Raw genomic sequence first — 21,781 nt, 5'->3', positions numbered from 1 at the left:
ATATATATATATATATATATATATATATATATATATATGTGTGTGTGTGTGTGTGTGTGTGTGTTCATGTATGTATTGATATATATATATATGTGTGTGTGGTGTGTGTGTCTGTGTGTGTGTGTGTGTGTGTGTGTGTGTGTGTGTATATATATATATATACATATACATATATATATTATATATAATATATATATATATATATAGTATAGTATACATACATACATACATACATACATACATACATACATACATACATACATACATACATACATACATACATACATACATATATATATATATATATATATATTCGCGTACTATTTTCTCGTCCCCTTCAAGACCGAGTTATCGAAGTCAAACTTCGATAATCTTGATGGGGACGATGAAATAGTATGAGTTTCAGGGAGTTTTTCGAGTTTAATATATTAGAGTTCAAATTTGAAACTGCATTGCAGCTGGTTAATTTCGCTTAATATTGTAAGAAGCATGTGCTTCGCTGCCTACCTCTGAACTCTGAAAACTATGCATCCCCAGTTAAAAGACAAATTAATATATATCACTGTCACTACATCCCACGTCATTCCGTTCCATCCCAATCCAGCTATTGGCATCTTCAACGCCTGTAGTACTTTCATTTTGCGTATATTGTAAAAGTAAGTAAATAACAAAACAAAACAAAAAGATAACCCAGATGAATTTGAAATATATGCCTCGGCATATAGGCTACATGTATTTATTGGAAGGTTAAAAAAAGAAAAAAAAAAGAAGGTATGTACATACATATCTAAATAATAGAAACTAAATGATAAAATGAACGTTGACGTATTTTACATATGTCATGGTGGAATGGAACTAATAAATAAAACACTGAATGCAAAATAACACTAAGTACATTTGTTTCACACATTATTTCCGCTTCGCAACTCTACTTTCTTTCTCCAATTTGGCCACCCACACCCCATATCTTGACCCTACGCGAGATATATATAAAATAACCGGACCGTTTTTTACCAGTTCTGCTTTCTTGTCATCCAAGCAATCTCGCGTAGGTTCAAGAAATAGGGTGTGGGTGGCCAAATTGGTGAAAGAAAGTAGAGGTGCGAAGCGTAAATAATATATATAGATATATATATATATATATATATATATATAATATATATATATATATATATATATATATATAATATATATATATAGCTATAGATATAGATATAGATATAATTATATATGTATATGTATGTATGTATGTATGTATGTATGTATGTATATATATATATATATATATATATATATATATATATATATATATATATAGACATACATACATACACATGTGATAGATAGTCGAACCTGTACATAACGGTCAGTCAAGGGACTTGACATGTTCAGTTTCTGTAGACTGAGGAACATTTTGTTACACATGTTTCACCTATTAATTCTTATAATGTCTTATATTACAGTGAATGGACAGTGGTCAGCCTGGACTAGGACGACTGTTGGCTTCTGTGAATCAGCCTGTAAAAGAACTGTGACCGTGACAAGATCTTGTACAAACCCCGCCCCGTCAGGAGGGGGACAGCAGTGTAGTGGGGCCAGTACTGATACCATCCGAGAAGATTGTACAGGAGGCTCGTGTCGTACAGGTAATCATACACTTTGTACCAGCAAAAATATATGTTTTGTATTGTTTGTTTGTTTGTTTTGTTTGTTTTGTGGGGTTTTTTTTTTTTTTGTATTATTTAATTTTGTTACTATATCTGTGACAAGCTTGTTATAGATATATCAATCATTGACAATGTGTATATTGGGTTATTCTATATTCTATGATTCTGACTAATTATAATTATACATAACGCATTAACTGAGTGTATATTGGTTATTTCTGTGACCAATCAGTGTTTGTGACTGATGTATCAAACACCAAATGTGTATATTGGGTTATTTCTATGTCCTATCAGTGTTTGGACTGATATATCTAACACTGAGTGTGTAAGTTGGGTTATTTCTGTGACCAATCAGTGTTTGTGACTGACATATCAAACACTGAGTGTGTATATTGGGTTATTTCTGTGACCAATCAGTATTTGTGACTGATATATCAAACACTGAGTGTGTACATTGGGTTATTTCTGTGACCGATCAGTGATTGTGACTGATATATCAAACACCAAGTGTGTATATTGGGTTATTTCTATGTCCTATCAGTGTTGTGACTGATATATCAAACACTGAGTGTGTACATTGGGTTATTTCTGTGACCAATCAGTGTTTGTTACTGATATATCAAACACTGAGTGTGTATATTGGGTTATGTCTGTGACCGATCAGTGATTGTGACTGATATATCAAACACCAAGTGTGTATATTGGGTTATTTCTATGTCCTATCAGTATTTGTGACTGATATATCAAACACTGAGTGTGTACATTGGGTTATTTCTGTGACCGATCAGTGATTGTGACTGATATATCAAACACCAAGTGTGTATATTGGGTTATTTCTATGTCCTATCAGTATTTGTGACTGATATATCAAACACTGAGTGTGTACATTGGGTTATTTCTGTGACCAATCAGTGTTTGTGACTGATATATCAAACACCGAGTGTGTATATTGGGTTATTTCTATGTCCTATCAGTGTTTGGACTGATATATCAAACACTGAGTGTGTACATTGGGTTATTTCTATGTCCTATCATTGTTTGTGACTGATATATCAAACACTGAGTGTGTATATTGGGTTATATCTATGTCCTATCACTGTATATCAAACACTGTGTGTATATTTGGTGATATAGTTTGGTTTTGACAAACACTGAGTGTGTATATTTGGTGTCCTATCACTGACTGATATATCAAACACTGAGTGTGTACATTGGGTTATTTCTTTGTCCAACCAGTGTTGTGACTGATATATCAAACACTGAGTGTGTATATTGGGTTATTTCTATGTCCTATCACTGTTTGTGACTGATATATCAAACACTGAGTGTGTATATTGGGTTATTTCTGTGTTCAACCAGTGTTGTGACTGATATATCAAACACTGAGTGTGTATATTGGGTTATTTCTTTGTCCAACCAGTGTTGTGACTGATATATCAAACACTGAGTGTGTATATTGGGTTATTTCTATGTCCTATCACTGTTTGTGACTGATATATCAAACACTGAGTGTGTATATTGGGTTATTTCTGTGTTCAACCAGTGTTTGTGACTGATATATCAAACACTGAGTGTGTATATTGGGTTATTTCTATGTCCTATCACTGTTTGTGACTGATATATCAAACACTGAGTGTGTATATTGGGTTATTTCTTTGTCCTATCACTGTTTGTGACTGATATATCAAACAATGAGTGTGTACATTGGGTTATTTCTATGTCCAACCAGTGTTGTGACTGATATATCAAACACTGAGTGTGTATATTGGGTTATTTCTATGTCCTATCACTGTTTGTGACTGATATATCAAACACTGAGTGTGTATATTGGGTTATATCTATGTCCTATCACTGTTTGTGACTGATATATCAAACACTGAGTGTGTATATTTGGTTATTTCTTTGTCCTATCACTGTTTGTGACTGATATATCAAACACTGAGTGTGTACATTGGGTTATTTCTTTGTCCAACCAGTGTTGTGACTGATATATCAAACACTGAGTGTGTATATTGGGTTATTTCTATGTCCTATCACTGTTTCTGACTGATATATCAAACACTGAGTGTGTATATTGGGTTATTTCTGTGTTCAACCAGTGTTTGTGACTGATATATCAAACACTGAGTGTGTATATTGGGTTATTTCTATGTCCTATCACTGTTTGTGACTGATATATCAAACACTGAGTGTGTATATTGGGTTATTTCTTTGTCCTATCACTGTTTGTGACTGATATATCAAACACTGAGTGTGTACATTGGGTTATTTCTATGTCCAACCAGTGTTGTGACTGATATATCAAACACTGAGTGTGTATATTGGGTTATTTCTATGTCCTATCACTGTTTGTGACTGATATATCAAACACTGAGTGTGCATATTGGGTTATTTCTGTGTTCAACCAGTGTTTGTGACTGATATATCAAACACTGAGTGTGTATATTGGGTTATTTCTATGTCCTATCACTGTTTGTGACTGATATATCAAACACTGAGTGTGTATATTGGGTTATTTCTTTGTCCTATCACTGTTTGTGACTGATATATCAAACACTGAGTGTGTACATTGGGTTATTTCTATGTCCAACCAGTGTTGTGACTGATATATCAAACACCGAGTGTGTATATTGGGTTATTTCTATTACCAACCTGTGTTTGCGACTAATTTATCAAACATTGATACTGTGTATATTGGGTTATTTCTGTGACCAACCAGTCTTTGCGACTGAAATATCAAACATTGTTAGTGTGTATATTGGGAAATTTCTCTGTCCAACCAGTGCTTGTGATAGATATATCAAACATTAACTGTGTGTATATTGGGTTATTTCTATGACCAACCTGTGTTTGTGACTGAGATATCAAACATTCCTAGTGTGTATATTTGGTTATTTCTATATTCACGCAGTTCCTGTGCCTGATACACAAGACACTTAGTGTATATTGGGTTATTTAAATGTTCAACAAGTGCCTGTATATTATATTGCACACTGTGTATGGCATGACTTTAGGAGTGGCAGTATCTACTTGGCTGAGGGTGGGGCAGTTGCACTCTCAGAATCTGAATGACAAAATCATAATCCATAATGAAAACCATGTCTGCACAATTCAGAGTCGAATGGGTATTAGACAAAATAGTGGTTCGTTCCATGAATCTTTATCTAGCGCCCCGTCTATAGCAGAACGTCACTGACGAGAGATCCTTTTTCCTGGAACATAAATCCATCCTGCACAACTCAAAGAGGACTGTTACTCCCAGACTAGTTTACTAAATCAAAACTAGCACAAAATGTAGACTGTACAGTGTCTGATGCGGCACTGCTGTATACTGGGTTATATTCGTGTCCATGCATTGCTTGTGGTGGATATTTCAAATACGGAATGATCTGATTATTAACCACTTATCCAACCTAATACATCAAACACAGTGTATGGCCTGGTCATAATAGATTTGTAGACTGTATATCTTTTTTGTAAGTGCTCAACATTCTGTTATTCACATTGCACGCACAGATTGTTATAATTTGTCATATTATAGTGGATGGACAATGGTCAGCCTGGGTTAGATCGAATGTTGGCTTCTGTCAGACAAACTGTCAGAGAACTGTGTCCTTGACAAGAACGTGTACAAATCCTGCCCCCTCAGGAGGAGGGAGGGACTGTAGTGGACCCAGTAGTGATACTATCAGAGAAGCCTGCACTGGCGGAAGCTGCGGTCCAGCAGGTAATCATGTAGTTCGCGTAGAAACAAACATTGATTTTGGAAGCTGTTGATCACGTAATAATACGGTTTGTGCAACTAGAATGTGTCCAGAAAAAAGCTTTCCATGCCCTCCAAGATACACATATAGAATGGTGTAAATACCTTCATTTCTAGATATGTTGGCATAAAGTAGAGGGTGTGTAGAATTTAAGAATAATTGTTCAGAGAAAAGCTACACTTTTCTTGCATACTGAATAGATCTGCTAAGACGTGAGCTGTGACGAAAACGACAAGAACCTGAGCAACTGATGAAACCTTGGCAATGACAACCTTGTCAAAACATCTGTGATTTGTGCCGAGTTAAGACTCTTGATTATGCTCATGATTTTGCCAGAGCCGGTTTATACTAGTAGTACATGTAACACGTGCTAGTGGCCCCGCGCATCATGGGGCCCCGCGGTGATGTGTACATTTATTTTCCCTAGGTCATTTTCCCCCGAGTCGTTTGCAAAATATGCATCCTGGGAAGGGCCCACGCTGTTGTTTGTGATACAGGCCTCGCAGATCCTTAAACTGGCTCTGGGTTTTGTCATTCTTATCTGTGACTGGTACTATTTTTTATCAAGCATTATAGACAGTTATTAAACTAACCACTGTGTGTATATTTTTTTTGTAGAAGATCAAATATTGTTACACGTCTTCTACCCATTGATCGTTATATATGTACATTCTGTAAACCGGGGAAAAAACGTATTAGAATTAATTTTGCGTTGTTTACGCCCAACCTCAAGTCGTTATATTTATACGCATGCGTTATTTTCCATGTTAGAGTGTGCTTAGGTGGTGTCTGATTATCTTTAAACTATTAAACCATGGAGAAAAACAAACAAAATAGAGTCATACTTATTATCTTTCAATTTATTGACGTAACAGACATCTTCCGTTTCGCCAATCATGACCCCTAATATCTGTGTACTCTACATGTAATTAAATTATTGCAGATTTCCGGAAATGAAGCTCAAAATATGCAAAAACAACATGTTACTACACAGGCTTAATTAAGTTGTGTTTTTTATCTTCTATTATTTATTAAAGAGCGCCTCTCCAATCACTTTGCGACTAAAGGTTAATTGTTTTGGCTACCAAAGGTATATTTTAATTGTTAACAAAACTAAAGTCGTGAGCTGTGTTCCTTTTTACCCAGTCCTGGAGACAATTGTTTGATGTTGAGTAACAGAAAATACCGCTTTTCCAGACAGTGTATCAATTCATCGCAATATTAATCCGGTTTACAGTGTATATATGTGTACATGTGTGCGTATATATATATATAATATATATATATTACAGTTTAAGGGCAGTGGTCAACCTGGCCTAGCACGACTGTTGGTACTGGTGAATCAAACTGTAAGAGACGTCTCTCCTTCACAAGAACCTGCTCAATTCCCGCCACCTCATTGACAGTGTTGATAGACAGTTACTGCTATGTTCAAACACTGTCGGTGACATATATCAAACACAATTTGTACTTACAACCAGTAAGAAATGTACAGATGTTTTGTTACCCATGTTGCATCCATTAATTGTGATAATTTATTATATTACAGTGAATGGACAGTGGTCAGCATGGTTCAGACAGAGGGTTGACTTCTGTCAATCAAACTGTAAGAGAACCGTGTCCCTGACAAGAACTTGTACAAACCCCGCCCCCTCAGGAGGAGGGCTACAGTGTAGTGGCGCCAGCAGCGATACCATCAGTGAAGATTGTACAGGAGGCAACTGTTTTAGAGGTAATCACACAGTTCGTATAGCTAGAATATATCTAGCAACAGAATCAAGCATCCACTGGAGTTATTGGTATATCAAAATAGTACTATTGATTGATATATGAAACACAGTGTAGATTTACAAACTACCAGTACAAGCTACCATTAAATAGTGCATTCGTGTAGTTACAAAGCATTGACAGTGTTCATATTGTGTTAGTTTCCTGTCCAAGAGTGCTTAAATTGACTGGTATACCAAACGCTATATCCAGTTGCAACATAGAATTATTAATATGTTCACGCAATGCCTCTGATTAATATGTGAAATATTGTACATAGTTCTAAAATCAAAAGTGAAATGCATTTTCAATGTCTATAGATTGACAAACATTTTGTCACACATGTTGCACCCATTAATTGTGATAAGTAGGTTGGGTGTATACTACCAAATCAAATCCCATAGACAACAATAGTAACATATGTGGCTAAAACTCCTACCTGCAGCGTATCAATCGACATAAACGCCATGGATATAAATACTACCACCCCTCACCCTTAAATGAATCAGAAAAAAACTGAGGGTCAAGCTGCTCATTTCTGAGATAACGGGTAGTGTCTATGACTACCCTATTTCCACACAAACTTCGAGTACTTTTTTACAGGTACCCCATACATGTTTCAAGCACAAGGCTACTTGACACAGTGGTACTAGATGAAATAAAATTGCATTTTGTTTTTACCAGATGAAAGTCACATTTATCACCAACCACAGGATTTGTGGTGTTCACTTCTCTATTAAAAGTTGGGTGCATCTCGACCTCTGACCCAGTCATACGTTATTTGGTTTAGTACTACCTGTAATTAGAATATGTATAGCAATAGAATCAAGCATTCACTGGAGTTATTGGTTTGTCAAAATAGTACTATTTCTTTATATGTGAAATACTGTGTACATTTTCAAAGTACCAGTACAAGCTATCATTAAATAGTGCATCCGTGTAGTTACAAAGCATCGGCAGTGTGAATATTGAGTTAGTTTCCTGTCGAAGAGTGCTTAAATTGACTGCTTTATCAAACGCTATATGTACAGGTAATCATACAGTTCGTATAACTAGAATATGTCTAGAAATAGAATCAAGCATTCACTGGAGTTATTGGTATTTCAAAATAGTATAATTGCTTGATTCATGAAATACTGTGTACATTTACAAACTATCAGTACAAGCTACCATTAATGAAAAAGTAAAGTTTGTTTTATTTAACGACGCCACTAGAGCACATTGATTTTTTTATCTTATCACCGGCTATTGGACGTCAAACATATGGTCATTCTGACACTGTTTTTTAGATGAAACCCGCTGTCGCCACATAGGCTACTCTTTTACGACAGGCAGCAAGGGATCTTTTATTTGCGCTTCCCATGGACAGGATAGCACAAACCATGGCCTTTGTTGAACCAGTTATGGATCACTGGTCGGTGCAAGTCATTTACACCCATTGAGCCTTGCGGAGCACTCACTCAGAGTTTGGAGTCGGTATCTGGATTAAAAATCCCATGTCTCGACTGGGATCCGAACCCAGTACCTACCAGCCTGTAGACCGATGGCCTAACCACGACGCCACCGAGACCGTTCTTATGTTATATAGTTACAAGCCACTAGTGGAAAGCATTTTTAATTTCTGTACCTTGAAAAAACACTTCTTGCACCCATTAATTTTGATACGTTGGTATATTACAGTGAATGGACAGTGGTCAGCATGGTTCAGACAGAGGGTTGATTTCTGTCAATCAAACTGTAAGAGAACCGTTTCCCTGACCAGATCTTGTACAAACCCCGCCCCCTCAGGAGGAGGGCTGCAGTGTAGTGGACCCAGTAGCGACACCATCAGTGAAGATTGTACAGGAGGCAACTGTCGTGGAGGTAATTACACAGTTCGTATAACTAGAATATATCTAGCAATAGAATCAAGCATCCACTGGAGTTATTGGTATGTCAAAATAGTACTATTGATTGATATATAAAATACTGTGTACATTTACAAACTATCAGTACAAGCTACCATTAAATAGTGCAACCGTGTAGTTACAAAGCAATGACAGTGTGAATATTGAGTTAGTTTCATGTCCATGCGTGCTTAAATTGACTGGTATATCAAACGCTATATGCAGTTATAATATAGAATTATTAATATGTGCAGGCAATGCATCTGATTAATATGTCAAATATTGTATATAGTTACAAACAGCTAGTAGAATGCATTTTCATTTTCTGTAGATTGACAAACATTTTTTTACCCATGTTGCACCCATTAATTGTGATAATTTGGTACATTATAGTGAATGGACAGTGGTCAGCATGGTTCAGACAGAGGGTTGACTTCTGTCAATCAAACTGTAAGAGAACCGTGTCCCTGACAAGAACTTGTACAAACCCCGCCCCCTCAGGAGGAGGGCTGCAGTGTAGTGGAGCCAGTAGCGACACCATCAGTGAAGATTGTACAGGAGGCAACTGTCAAAGAGGTAATCATACAGTTCTTATAATTAGAATATGTCTAGCAATAGAATCAAGCAATCACTGGAGTTATTGATATGTCAAAATAGTATAATTGCTTGATTAATGAAATACTGTGTACATTTACAAATTACCAGTACAAGCTACCATTAATGAGTGTATCCGTGTAGTTACAAAGCATTGACAGTGTGCATATTGACTTAGTTTCATGTCCAATAGTGCTTAAATTGACTGGTATATCAAACGCTGTATCCAGTTACTGTATATAATTATTGATATGTGCAAGCAATGCCACTGATTAATATGTCAAATATGGTATATAGAAAAAAAGGTTTGTTTTATTTAACGACGCCACTAGAGCACATTGATTTTTTATCTTATCATCGGCTATTGGACGTCAAACATATGGTCATTCTGACGTTGTTTTTAGATGAAACCCGCTGTCGCCACATAGGCTACTCTTTTACAACAGGCAGCAAGGGATCTTTTATTTGCGCTTCCCACAGGTAGGATACCACAAACCATGGCCTTTGTTGAACCAATTATGGATCACTGGTCGGTGCAAGTGGTTTACACCTACCCACTGAGCCTTGGGGAGTACTCACTCAGGGTTTGGAGTCAGTATCTGGATTAAAAATCCCATGCCTCGACAGGGATCAGAACCCAGTACCTACCAGCCTGTAGACCGATGGCCTAACCATGACGCCACCGAGACCGGTCTTATGTTATATAGTTACATATAGTAGTGGAATGCATTTTTAATTTCTGTACCTTCACAAAACACTTGTTGCACCCATTAATTGTGATAATTTGTTATTTTCCAGTGAATGGACAGTGGTCAGCATGGTTCAGACAGAGGGTTGACTTCTGTCAATCAAACTGTAAGAGAACCGTGTCCCTGACAAGATCTTGTACAAACCCCGCCCCCTCAGGAGGAGGACTACAGTGTAGTGGAGCCAGTAGCGACACCATCAGTGAAGATTGTACAGGAGGCAACTGTCGTGGAGGTAATCACACAGTTCGTATAACTAGAATATGTCTAGCAATAGAATCAAGCATCCACTGGAGTTATTGGTATGTCAGAATAGTACTATTGATTGATATATGAAATACTGTGTACATTTACAAACTATCAGTACAAGCTACCATTAAATAGTGCAACCGTGTAGTTACAAAGCAATGACAGTGTGAATATTGAGTTAGTTTCATGTTCATGCGTGCTTAAATTGACTGGTATATCAAACGCTATATGCAGTTATAATATAGAATTATTAATATGTGCAAGCAATGCATCTGATTAATATGTAAAATAATGTATATAGTTACAAACAGCTAGTAGAATGCATTTTCAATTTCTGTAGATTGACAAACATTTTGCTACCCATGTTGCACCCATTAATTGTGATAATTTGGTAAATTACAGTGAATGGACAGTGGTCAGCATGGTTCAGACAGAGGGTTGACTTCTGTCAATCAAACTGTAAGAGAACCGTGTCCCTGACAAGAACTTGTACAAACCCCGCCCCCTCAGGAGGAGGGCTGCAGTGTAGTGGAGCCAGTAGCAACACCATCAGTGAAGATTGTACAGGAGGCAACTGTCGTGGAGGTAATCACACAGTTCGTATAACTAGAATATGTCTAGATATAGAATCAAGCATCCACTGGAGTTATTGGTATGTCAGTATAGTACTATTGATTGACATATGAAATACTGTGTACATTTACAAACTATCAGTACAAGCTACCATTAAATAGTGCAACCGTGTAGTTACAAAGCAATGACAGTGTGAATATTGAGTTAGTTTCATGTCCATGCGTGCTTAAATTGACTGGTATATCAAACGCTATATGCAGTTATAATATAGAATTATTAATATGTGCAGGCAATGCATCTGATTAATATGTGAAATATTGTATATAGTTACAAACAGCTAGTAGAATGCATTTTCATTTTCTGTAGATTGACAAACATTTTTTTACCCATGTTGCACCCATTAATTGTGATAATTTGGTACATTATAGTGAATGGACAGTGGTCAGCATGGTTCAGACAGAGGGTTGACTTCTGTCAATCAAACTGTAAGAGAACCGTGTCCCTGACAAGAACTTGTACAAACCCCGCCCCCTCAGGAGGAGGGCTGCAGTGTAGTGGAGCCAGTAGCGACACCATCAGTGAAGATTGTACAGGAGGCAACTGTCAAAGAGGTAATCATACAGTTCTTATAATTAGAATATGTCTAGCAATAGAATCAAGCAATCACTGGAGTTATTGATATGTCAAAATAGTATAATTGCTTGATTAATGAAATATTGTGTACATTTACAAATTACCAGTACAAGCTACCATTAATGAGTGCATCCGTGTAGTTACAAAGCATTGACAGTGTGCATATTGACTTAGTTTCATGTCCAATAGTGCTTAAATTGACTGGTATATCAAACGCTGTATCCAGTTACTGTATATAATTATTGATATGTGCAAGCAATGCCACTGATTAATATGTCAAATATGGTATATAGAAAAAAAGGTTTCTTTTATTTAACGACGCCACTAGAGCACATTGATTTTTTATCTTATCATCGGCTATTGGACGTCAAACATATGGTCATTCTGACATTGTTTTTAGATGAAACCCGCTGTCGCCACATAGGCTACTCTTTTACAACAGGCAGCAAGGGATCTTTTATTTGCGCTTCCCACAGGCAGGATACCACAAACCATGGCCTTTGTTGAACCAATTATGGATCACTGGTCGGTGCAAGTGGTTTACACCTACCCACTGAGCCTTGCGGAGTACTCACTCAGGGTTTGGAGTCAGTATCTGGATTAAAAATCCCATGCCTCGACAGGGATCAGATCCCAGTACCTACCAGCCTGTAGACCGATGGCCTAACCATGACGCCACCGAGACCGGTCTTATGTTATATAGTTACATATAGTAGTGGAATGCATTTTTAATTTCTGTACCTTCACAAAACACTTGTTGCACCCATTAATTGTGATAATTTGTTATTTTCCAGTGAATGGACAGTGGTCAGCATGGTTCAGACAGAGGGTTGACTTCTGTCAATCAAACTGTAAGAGAACCGTGTCCCTGACAAGATCTTGTACAAACCCCGCCCCCTCAGGAGGAGGACTACAGTGTAGTGGAGCCAGTAGCGACACCATCAGTGAAGATTGTACAGGAGGCAACTGTCGTGGAGGTAATCACACAGTTTGTATAACTAGAATATGTCTAGCAATAGAATCAAGCATCCACTGGAGTTATTGGTATGTCAGAATAGTACTATTGATTGATATATGAAATACTGTGTACATTTACAAACTATCAGTACAAGCTACCATTAAATAGTGCAACCGTGTAGTTACAAAGCAATGACAGTGTGAATATTGAGTTAGTTTCATGTCCATGCGTGCTTAAATTGACTGGTATATCAAACGCTATATGCAGTTATAATATAGAATTATTAATATGTGCAAGCAATGCATCTGATTAATATGTCAAATAATGTATATAGTTACAAACAGCTAGTAGAATGCATTTTCAATTTCTGTAGATTGACAAACATTTTGTTACCCATGTTGCACCCATTAATTGTGATAATTTGGTAAATTACAGTGAATGGACAGTGGTCAGCATGGTTCAGACAGAGGGTTGACTTCTGTCAATCAAACTGTAAGAGAACCGTGTCCCTGACAAGAACTTGTACAAACCCCGCCCCCTCAGGAGGAGGGCTGCAGTGTAGTGGAGCCAGTAGCAACACCATCAGTGAAGATTGTACAGGAGGCAACTGTCGTGGAGGTAATCACACAGTTCGTATAACTAGAATATGTCTAGCAATAGAATCAAGCATCCACTGGAGTTATTGGTATGTCAGAATAGTACTACTGATTGATATATGAAATACTGTGTACATGTACAAGCTACCATTAAATAGTGCAACCGTGTAGTTACAAAGCAATGACAGTGTGAATATTGAGTTAGTTTCATGTCCATGCGTGCTTAAATTGACTGGTATATCAAATGTTATATGCAGTTATAATATAGAATTATTAATATGTGCAAGCAATGCATCTGATTAATATGTTAAATATTGTATATAGTTACAAACAGCTAGTAGAATGCATTTTCAATTTTTGTAGATTGACAAACATTTTGTTACCCATGTTCCACCCATTAATTGTGATAATTTGGTACATTACAGTGAATGGACAGTGGTCAGCATGGTTCAGACAGAGGGTTGACTTCTGTCAATCAAACTGTAAGAGAACCGTGTCCCTGACAAGAACTTGTACAAACCCCGCCCCCTCAGGAGGAGGGCTGCAGTGTAGTGGAGCCAGCAGCGACACCATCAGTGAAGATTGTACAGGAGGCAACTGTCTTACAGGTAATCACACATTTCTTATAACTAGAATATGTCTAGCAACATCGTTCTTGCTATTACAGAATCAAGCATTCATGTCTGAATAGTGCCTGTGGTTGATACCTGAAATACTATGTACAATTACAAACTACTAGTACAAACCTCTATCAAATTGTGAGTACGTGCAGTTACGCAGCACTGACTTTAGCTATACTGATATATTTTCACGTCCAAGGAGTGCTGATATATCAAACACTATATAAAGCTGCTAGACACTAACTGGGTGTATATTGAGATATTTTCACGCCCAAGGAGTGCTTAATGTGGCTGATATATCAAACACTATATACAGTTACTAAACACTGACTATGTGTATACTGAGATATTTTCACGTCCAAGGAGTGCTTAATGTGGCTGATATATCAAACACTATATACAGTTACTAGACACTGACTGGGTGTATATTGAGATATTTTCACGTCCAAGGAGTGCTTAATGTGGCTGATATATCAAACACTAGATACAGTTACTAGACACTGACTGGGTGTATATTGAGATATTTTCACGTCCAAGGAGTGCTTAATGTGGCTGATATATCAAACACTATATACAGTTACTAGACACTGACTGGGTGTATACTGCGATACTTTCACGTCCAAGGAGTGCTTAATGTGGCTGATATATCAAACTCTATATACAGTTACTAGACACTGATTGGGTGTATATTGATATGTTTTCACGCCCAAGGAGTGCTTAATGTGGCTGATATATCAACACTATATACAGTTACTAAACACTGAGTGTGTGTATATTAAGATGATATTTCCATATCCAGTGCTTAGAGTCACTGATATAACAAACACGATATATAGCTACAAAATACTGTTAGTATCTATATAGAATTATTGCTATGTCCAAATAGTGTGTCTGATTACTATGGCACATATTGTATATAGTTACAAACCACTAGCAGTATGCATTGCCGAATGGACAGTAGTCAGCATGGTTAAGACAGATGATTGGCTTCTATCAATCAGAATGTAACATAACTGTGCCCTTATCAAGATCTTGTACAAACCCCTCCCCCTCAGGAGGCGCAAAATAGTGTAGTGGATTCTCTAGTGACACCATCAGATAATCTTGTACAGGAGGCGCCTGTAGTCAAGGTACTCATACAGTTCAGATGACTAGAATGTGTCTAGAAACATCGTCCTCTGCCTCACAGAATCAGTGGAATTATTACTATGTCCAAGTAATGCTTGTTAAAAATCTATGTGAAGTACTGTGTATAAGTTACTAGTACAAACGGTCTGTAGTGTGTTCGTGCAGTTGACCGTGTGTGTATATATAGAATATCAGGTTACTACGTTTGATATCGTGGTTATTTTGCGAGGTTTACATAACTGTGTAACAAACGAGCTTCAGCAAGCCAGTTACACCGTTATTGAACCAAGCCAAATAACTATGATATCAAAACGTCATAACTTTGTGGGGTTTTTTGTCATACAACCCCTTTTCAAGTTATATATTTTTAATATGTTTCAGTCAAAAGCGGTATAGAAACTATTAGTATTATTGTGTGGAAACTACTACCGGAAGTAGAGTAATAGCAGGTGCCCGAAACCATCTTGGGATTGGCACAACCAGCCAAAACGTTATGTGTTTCCAAATTTTAAATAAAATACTTTGCTTATACATGTATCAAAGTCTGCTGTGTCACATTACAATTTGTGGACCTTTTTCTGTAAAAATAAACTTATATGTTTATATGTGACATGAAATCTATATCGCTGGCTGCTAGTTACTCTCAGGTCAGACGCTGTTCCAATGTAAACATTATTTGCAGGAAGCTACTTGCTTTTTTGTTTCAAAATGTTTAATTCAAAAGGCTGGTTAGTTCCAAATGGGAGCGAATAATAGAGAATTGGAAAGTTAGAGGTAATTTGATGTAACGGAAAGTGTAAATGCTATATTTATTAATGCAGTTTAACAGTTATTCTTATAAATGGATGTTTGAAAAATGAGGAAACCATCTAAATGCAAATTGACCAAACATCTGTCATGTGGAGCGGAGCAGATAATTTTAACATGCTCAATTACCTCTAAGGCTTCGAGCATGCCTATCATTGTCCTAGTGACCTGATAACAGATAGCAATGTCAAGGTTATCATGCTAGCAACGGAGTTGTTATCAGGCAGTGACATAACAACACTTCAGATTGTCATGTAGGGGTTATCAGGTCACAGGAAGCATGGTTACATGGTAAATTGTGTCAACTGTATGTCCATTCAGGGATTATAAGACTTGATATATCAAATATTATGTAGTGGAGTGTGTACAAGTAAATGTGGATTCGTAAAAAAACAATAAACAAGTCCCATAATGTTCCTTTTGCTCTTTCTATCGACAGACATCGACGTTTCACGTATCTTAAGAAACGATTGTAAAACATAATTCAAGAGATATTACTGTTTTGTATTTTTGTAAATATTTTTATATAAACTAAAGACGTTCGTGTCTTATTGGTGATTAAATTGTGAAGTGACTAAAAGTTACGGATATAAGGGATGAATAAAAAGGCTGTTGGTTTCTGTCAATCAACATGAGAGAAAACCTGCCCTCTCAAGAGGTGGGCTGCAGTGTAGTGGAACCACTAGTGACAGCATCAGAGAAGATTGTACAGAAGACGACTGTCGTTTAGGTAATCACATAGTTAACTCTATAACTGGAATATATAACGAAAGGTTTCTATATCTTAACAGAGCCAGTCATTGAAAGGAGTTATAGCAACAGTATATTAATAAATGGGTGCAAGATGCCAAACAAATTTTGGATATAATGTTTAGTGGGATCATCTTAACAATTTAGAAACAAAATCCTTGAAATTTGTTCACCTAACGTTTTGCTTAGTTGTACTGGTCTACTTACAGATAGACACACATACTGTTCTGCAGCTTGCTCCTATTTATAAATATGTCAACCAAGCATATCCAAATGATCTTCTCAAGGCACTGACCAAGTGTTGCTACATGTTTTGGCCAAGTCAAAATCCAAACTGGCCTCCTTGTCTTGATTGGTTGAGACATTTTTTACTTCTTTTTAAGGTCCACCAGCCACATTTCAACAACATTTAGTACAAATTTAATGATCTTTTCTGCTAGGCAGATTTTAACCATACTTGGTACAAATCTTTTTTTCATGGTTATGATCAAGTTTTATTTTTCACATAACTAAAAACTCAGTATTGGGTTCCCAAGTCTCTGATTGCCTGAGACGTTCACAACTCTTATGAAGTTCCACAAGGCAGACATCAACCAAACCTGGTACAAAACATCTACTCACGGTCCTAACCAAGTGTTCTTAATTTTTGAAATCTAATAGCCTCTCCCTAGTCTTTGATTCGCTGAGATATTTTTCATTTCTTAAGTACTGCGAAATAAATTTCAACCAAGTTTGGTATACATGATCCCTTGATTAATTGTTTTCAGGGCAATTCAAAATCCAATATGGCCATCCTGAAATTTTGTTGACTGAGGCATCCTTAACATCTTCTAAAATACTAAATGACAAATCTAAACTAAGCTTGGTGTAAGTTATCCTCTCATGGCCCTGGACAAGTATTCTTGTTTCTTGGGCAATGATGGTCTCTGATTAGTCAAACGATAATCGACTTTCATCTCAATTTGGGGCGGGATTTAGCTGAGTCGATTGAGTGCTCACTTGAGGTGCTTTTGTCAAAGAATCGAACCACCTCTGTGGATCCATTCAGCTGACTGGGATTTTTTCATTCCAACCAGCGCACCACAATTTAACAAAGGCCATAGTATGTGCTTTCCTGTCTGTGGTAAAGTGCATACAAAAGACCCCTTACTGCATTAGGAAAAACGTAGCGTGTTTCCTCTGATGACTACGAGTCATAATTAGCATATGTTTGACATCCAATAGCCGATGATTAATTAATCAATGTGCTCTAGTGGTGTCGTTAGACAAAATAACCTTCTTCATCTAAATTTCTACTATGTAGATGTCATCCAAACTTGATACTAATGATTCTATCATGATCCTAACCAAGTGTTGTTCCTTTTCTCGCCAAAACGAAATCTAATATGACTACCAAAATATCTGATTGGCTGAGAGAATCTTGACGAGTTCTCAAGTTTAAAATTTCAAACAAACATGGCGCCAATGATCCTGAACCTGACCAAGTGAACAAATTATTTTTAAAACACTATCTCATCTGCTGTGATACAATTGATCAATTATTGGCTTGGTTACAATGCGTACCTATGCATATCTTCATGTGTCGTTTGTTATGCTAGTGTCAAATTAGTGGTCACAAAACGTTCATTTGTAATAAATCATTATTGCTATAATTCACTTTTCAGATGTTTAGTTACTTTAATGTCAGGTGAGCAACGTAGACCCTGTGGGCCTCTCGTTTATATTACATAGTATGCATGTCTTCATTTGCTCATATCTTATGCTAATGTCAAATTAGCAATCGCCAAACAACCGTCTGTGATAAATAATTATTGGTATAATTCACTTTTGAGAGTTATAGTTAAATACCGGGCGAGCCATTCAGGCCCCATGAGCCTCTTGTTTATATTACAGTGAATGGACAGTGGTCAGCATGGTTCAGACAGAGGGTTGACTTCTGTCAATCAGACTGTAAGAGAACCGTGTCCCTGACAAGAACTTGTACAAACCCCGCCCCCTCAGGAGGAGGGCTGCAGTGTAGTGGACCCACTAGTAACACTATCAGAGAAGTTTGTACAGGAGGCAACTGTCGTACAGGTACTCACGCAGTTCTGATAGGTAGAGTGTGTCTAGAAGCTTCGCCTTTTGTGTAGATACATTCATTTGCATTTGTTATATCAAATATTGTCTACATTTACAAACTACAGAAGTCTATCAAATTGTGTATAGCTGCAGTGTCACCTGCAGTGTCCAACCAACCTATCTGATGGCCGTGACCAAATGTTGTTATTTTTAGGCCAATATGAAATCCAGTATGGCCATTTTGATATCCGATTGACTGAGATATTCTTAACTTATTCTACAATTCAACTGAGGCAATCTGAACTAAATTTGGTATAAATTATTATCTCATGTCTCTGACCAAGTGCTGTTACTTCTTGGGTTGATTCAAAATCCATTATAGCCAAAATGGCTTCGCATTTATACCCTAATAATGCTACATATGAATTGAGAAATTATAAAACGTTCAGGCATATTCTGTGATAAAATATATCACTTACTGGCTTGGCTTACAATGCATACATATGTATATCTTCATTTGCTCATTTGTTATGCTAATGTCAAATTAACATCACCAACAGGTCATCTGTGATGAATAAGTAATACTATAATTCACGTTTGGGAGATATAGTTAGTTAAATACCAGGTAAGCGATTCAGGCCGATGGGCCTCTTGTTTATATTACAGTGAATGGACAGTGGTCAGCAATGTTCAGACTATTGGCTGGAAATTCTTAACTTCCATTAGGGAAATCTCAACTAAACTTGATACAAATTATTCTCTTATATCCCTGACCAAGTGCTGTTAGTTCTTTGGGGAGCCAATTCGAAATCCACTAAGGCTATCGTGGCCTCTTATTCGAGCCTTTTTTTTTTTTTACTTCTTCTCAAATTCCACTGTGCAAATTTCAACTGAACTTGCAACAAATTAATTATTCTCTCATGGTCCTAGCCAAGTGCTGTTGTTTTTCGCGCCGATTGGAAATACAATATGGCTGCTTTCCTAACAGATTTTCAGCTTCTTCTAAAGTTTCACCACTCTGATTTCAAACAAGCTTCAAATGACCATCTTCTGAACACAACCACCAAACATTGGCATCTTCATTTATTTTCTAATAATGCTAAAAGTAAAATTAAAATCATAAAATGTTCAGCCATATGCTGTGATAAACGTTGTCATTTATTGGCTTGCTTTACAATACATACATATTATGCATATCTTCATTTCCTCATATGTTATGCTAATGTCGAATTAGCAATCACAAACGGGTCATCTGTGATAAATAAATATTCCTACAATGCATTGTTGAGAGGTATAGTTAAATACTTGATGGCCATTCAGCCCCATGGGCGTCTTGTGTATATTACAGTGAATGGACAGTGGTCAGCATGGTTCAGACAGAGGGTTGACTTCTGTCAATCAGACTGTAAGAGAACCGTGTCCCTGACGAGAACTTGTACAAACCCCGCCCCCTCAGGAGGAGGGCTACAGTGTAGTGGACCCACTAGTAACACCATCAGAGAAGTTTGTACAGGAGACAACTGTCGTACAGGTACTCACGCAGTACTTATAGGTAGAGTGTGTCTAGAAGCTTCGCTTTTTGTGTAGATACATTCACCTATCTGATGGCCGTGACCAAATGTTGTTATTTTATAGACCAATACAAAATCCAGTATGGCCACCTTGACATCTAATTGACTGAGATATTCTAAACTTGTTCTACAATTCAACTGAGGAAATCTGAACTAAACTTGGTATAACTTATGCCAAGTTTAGTTCAGATTTCCTCAGTTGAATTGTATAAGGTGGCTATACTGGATACTATAAATTATTATCTCATGTCTCTGACCAAGTGCTGTTACTTCTTGGGTGGATTCAAAATACATTATGGCCATAAGGACTTCGCATTTCCCAAGACATTTTAATTGCTTCTCAAGTTCAAGCATGCACGTTTGGACAAACCTTGCTACAAATTAATCATTCTCCCATCTCCCTGACCAAGTGTTTTAAGCACCAATTAAAAATATGCCTCCTTTCATCAGAGAGTTTTAGCTTCTGAAGTTTCACAAAGCAGATTTTAAACAAACTTGGTACTGATGATCATATCCTTAACCCGACCAACACAAATATACATCTTCATTTATTGCCTAATAATGCTACAAGTGAAATGCTGTGATAAAATGTGTCATTTATTGGCTTTAGTTACGATGCTTACACACAAATTATTATTCGACCTTGTGTGTTGTACTGATTTTACAAAACGAGTGTCATGATTATTGCATTTCCGACCAACTGAACCTGACTTAGTTTTGTAAAATCAGCACCATTTACACGCACGTGTCATAATTTCGAAATTATGCACATTATCAAACATAGTATTTTTATGAATAACAAACTAGGACCATGTCAAAACGATTCAAACGTAACTAAAAAGAGACAACGAAAGGACATCATTTTCCTAAATGAAGTCATTGTGATAACAGTTCCCACTGATCTAAGACTGAGGAAGCTGCATTAAGTTATGACGTTGCTTTAAAAATTACGTCACTCGTGCACGTGAAATCATTATGACAAAAGTGGGGTCATACTGGTTATATTTCCCTGAATATCTTGAACTATGTGGATAATAAATATGCATATCTTCATTCGCTCATGTGTTATGCTAATGTCAAATTAGCAATCACCAACGGGTCATCTGTGATTAATAAATATTCCTACAAATCACTGTTGAGAGGCATAGTTAAATACCAGGCGAGCCATTCAGGCCCCATGGGCCTCTTGTTTGTATTACAGTGAATGGACAGTGGTCAGCATGGAATAGGCAGACTGTTGGCTTTTGTCAATCAACTTGTAAGAGGACTGTGTCCTTGACAAGATCTTGTACAAACCCCGCTCCCTCAGGAGGCGGACAACAGTGTATGGGATCCACTAGTAACACCATCACAGAAGATTGTACAGGAGGCAACTGCAATGGAGGTAATCATACAGTTCGTACAAGTAGAG

The 21,781-nt window shown here is 37.0% G+C and overlaps 1 protein-coding gene across 6 annotated transcripts in view; it reads left to right on the top strand.

Moving 5' to 3' along the window:
* Positions 1-21,781, top strand: part of LOC121373212 (A disintegrin and metalloproteinase with thrombospondin motifs adt-1-like) — a 62,346-nt gene that overhangs the window by 30,569 nt on the left and 9,996 nt on the right. For 2 of the 6 annotated variants that reach the window (XM_041499695.1, XM_041499692.1), the window contains exons 5-18: positions 1,464-1,646; positions 5,209-5,394; positions 6,981-7,163; positions 8,879-9,061; positions 9,478-9,660; positions 10,477-10,659; positions 11,076-11,258; positions 11,675-11,857; positions 12,674-12,856; positions 13,273-13,455; positions 13,859-14,041; positions 18,632-18,814; positions 20,148-20,330; positions 21,572-21,754. In XM_041499695.1, coding sequence (XP_041355629.1) covers positions 1,464-1,646; positions 5,209-5,394; positions 6,981-7,163; positions 8,879-9,061; positions 9,478-9,660; positions 10,477-10,659; positions 11,076-11,258; positions 11,675-11,857; positions 12,674-12,856; positions 13,273-13,455; positions 13,859-14,041; positions 18,632-18,814; positions 20,148-20,330; positions 21,572-21,754 — 2,565 coding nt within the window. The remainder of the gene's footprint in view (positions 1-1,463; positions 1,647-5,208; positions 5,395-6,980; positions 7,164-8,878; positions 9,062-9,477; positions 9,661-10,476; positions 10,660-11,075; positions 11,259-11,674; positions 11,858-12,673; positions 12,857-13,272; positions 13,456-13,858; positions 14,042-18,631; positions 18,815-20,147; positions 20,331-21,571; positions 21,755-21,781) is intronic. The other 4 variants (XM_041499694.1, XM_041499693.1, XM_041499696.1 and 1 more) reach the window with 4 other exon arrangements.

This window comes from Gigantopelta aegis, chromosome 5 (assembly GCF_016097555.1).
Source record: "Gigantopelta aegis isolate Gae_Host chromosome 5, Gae_host_genome, whole genome shotgun sequence".
NCBI lineage: Eukaryota > Metazoa > Mollusca > Gastropoda > Neomphalida > Peltospiridae > Gigantopelta > Gigantopelta aegis.
This window is presented reverse-complemented; position numbering and strand designations above follow the sequence as displayed.